This window comes from Pyxicephalus adspersus, unplaced genomic scaffold (assembly GCF_032062135.1).
Source record: "Pyxicephalus adspersus unplaced genomic scaffold, UCB_Pads_2.0 Sca1241, whole genome shotgun sequence".
Classification (NCBI taxonomy): Eukaryota; Metazoa; Chordata; class Amphibia; order Anura; family Pyxicephalidae; genus Pyxicephalus; species Pyxicephalus adspersus.
This window is the reverse complement of record NW_027318248.1, coordinates 527-2,939: the sequence shown is the minus strand read 5'-3', so window position 1 is coordinate 2,939 and position 2,413 is coordinate 527. Positions and strand designations below refer to the sequence as shown.

Here is a 2,413-nt window from a genome sequence, read left to right as displayed (position 1 = left end):
AAATATAGTTTTAATGTCCCAGCTATAGCGTTAATGTCCATGTCACTAAGCATCATCAGGATGTCTTTGTTATCTAGAAGGAAAATCAAAAACCATTATCGTTCACAAAAAAAATACATTTAAGGTCAAATTTTATTTAACAATTTCATTCCACTTGAAACCTACTGGCATCAAAAGCAGCTTTCAAGGCCTGAATGTCGGTGGCCACTCCAGATATTCTGTATATCCCGACCTCCTCAATGCCACGTTTTTCCACCTCCTCTATACATTGACGCACTATATATGGCACTTTGGATCGCTCACGCCTGTTACAGACAAAAATGTGCTCATTAGACCACCTGTAATAAGTTCGCTCTTCAAGAGACAGGCCCCAATTTTATGACAATAGCTTTGGTGCTATATGGTGAAAGTCACATTGAACTGACATACAAGGAATAATGAGATTCACTTACTTTGTCACCACGCTGATTTTAACTCCAAAAACACCGGTTTGCTTCTTGGAGGGCGTCCTTTTCAAGCTCATATCACGGCTGCTGAACTTCATAGAAAACTCTACTTTAATCTGAAAGTAAAACACATGAACTGAAAATTAGACTAAATCCATATTCATTTAGCACAACGTGCGACATGTTTAACCTAAAGGTTTCCCTAGGAAAAGATCTATATCACCATTTTTATCCTTCAATAATAACAAAGTAAAGAAAAAAAATTCCATGCAAAGCCTACCCCAAACCTTTTCAAACACGGGTAGTTAAATGTCCAGTCCCTCTGAAGTGATGTTTTAGGTATTGGTTTAGCCTTGAGTCATCATGTGAATTCCTATTCTCTTATTAGTCAAGACCTTTATCTCATCTGCCTAATACGACATGGGTCCCCCTTGTGCCACCAAAACAGCTCTGACCTATTACAGCCCCAACTCCTCAAGACCTCCGAAGTTGTCCTGTAGTATCTGGCACCAAGCTACTTAAATCAAACTGCTTTTGCCTTTTTTCCTCACAGGGCATAGTGCCATCTCCATGAAAACATGACACAAGCACCCAGCAATTTGTATCGTCTTGAGGAAAGGGAAACTGTAGGTGCTTTTGGAGATGAATAGGGGTCACCATGGGTACTATGATGAAGCAACTATTATAAAATCTGCAGAAAACTGTGCATTATGAGACCTTTCTGTCATGGCCAGCAATATGTTTTCTGCAATCTGTACGAGAGTAGTCACGTTGGACTGCAGCAGATGGGCTAAATATATGAGCATCAATGACATATGAACACAGAGGACACTGTTGCGGATTTACAATGTGGTTGTTGCAGAACACAGTGTTGTGGTGTAAATGGGCCCCAAAAACTTACCAAATGTTCTACCCCTTCCACACTATGCTAAAAAGAAGGCACCTTTATTTCCATCTGCTGAGAGGATTCTACTCACTTATTGTCCAGTGAGGGAAACCTCCTTAATTGGGGCACAAACAACTATACACCCTGAAGATGTGACCTTCTGGTGCGACGCTCTACTTATATTTTGGCAGCTATATCATAAACTATATTGCACAGTACGCCTACAGCTTGTGTGCCTTGTGTCACTCACCCCATTCATCTCTATGACATCCACATGCCAGTTCTTGCTCTGCACTGCTTGGGGATCCAGCTGCAAAGAAAAGCAGATAACATTGTCAAGACTGACATTAAACGGCACACCAGCTCAGTGTAATTATCACTGGCAGAATCCCATCCTGGAACACAAGACACAAACATTCTAAGAGAAGTGATCATATGCAGAACAGCTGTGTAGTGCAGGTGAGATGCAATCAGCAGTTTCTAATGGCTTGGAGCAGAACATCTTCTTATCCTTTCACTCTATCCTGTGACTGCAGAAACCTCAGGCAGCAGGTGATACAGCATTTCTAATATTAGCTGTACATTCACACACAGGAAGGAAAGACAATAATGGCTCATAAACCAAAAGCCTTTAATAAAAAAGTAAACCAAACAGGCCTGTACTACCCGCAGATCTATTTTTACACCTGTCACAAAGACAGCAAGCCTTTCCCAAGGACAGAAAAGCAAATCTATTTCTATCCAATTAGGCATGGGATAAACAAGACAGAATCTGAAAGTTCAAGTTTTCCATTTCAATAGGGTCTACCACACATTCACGCTTCTATTTATAACCCCTGGGAAAGACACTCAGCCATTTCCTGTTTGACTTTATTTTGCCCAAGGGCTAAGAAAAAGAAAAAAGCAAAAACACTGCATATACAGCGCAGCTTTCAGTGCTTGAAAATCATCTGCATATGCATATCCATCAATATGTTTTGGGGTTCTAACAGAAAAGATGTTTATAGAGAACGGGATACGCAGCAGCAGAAGCCATGCTAGTACATGATATATAGTCTCTAAGTGTAAAGTTTTAATTCAT

The 2,413-nt window shown here is 40.4% G+C and overlaps 1 protein-coding gene across 1 annotated transcript; it reads right to left on the bottom strand.

Moving 5' to 3' along the window:
- Window positions 1-4: 4 nt before the first annotated feature.
- On the bottom strand, window positions 5-1,860 carry LOC140321195 (active breakpoint cluster region-related protein-like; the record flags this gene model as incomplete). Its single annotated transcript, XM_072398045.1, has 4 exons — window positions 1,583-1,860; window positions 453-562; window positions 166-305; window positions 5-73 (listed from the first exon to the last, which is right to left on the bottom strand). Coding segments are annotated over exons 1-4 (328 nt in total), but the record flags the coding sequence as incomplete, so codon positions are not given.
- Window positions 1,861-2,413: the final 553 nt, after the last annotated feature.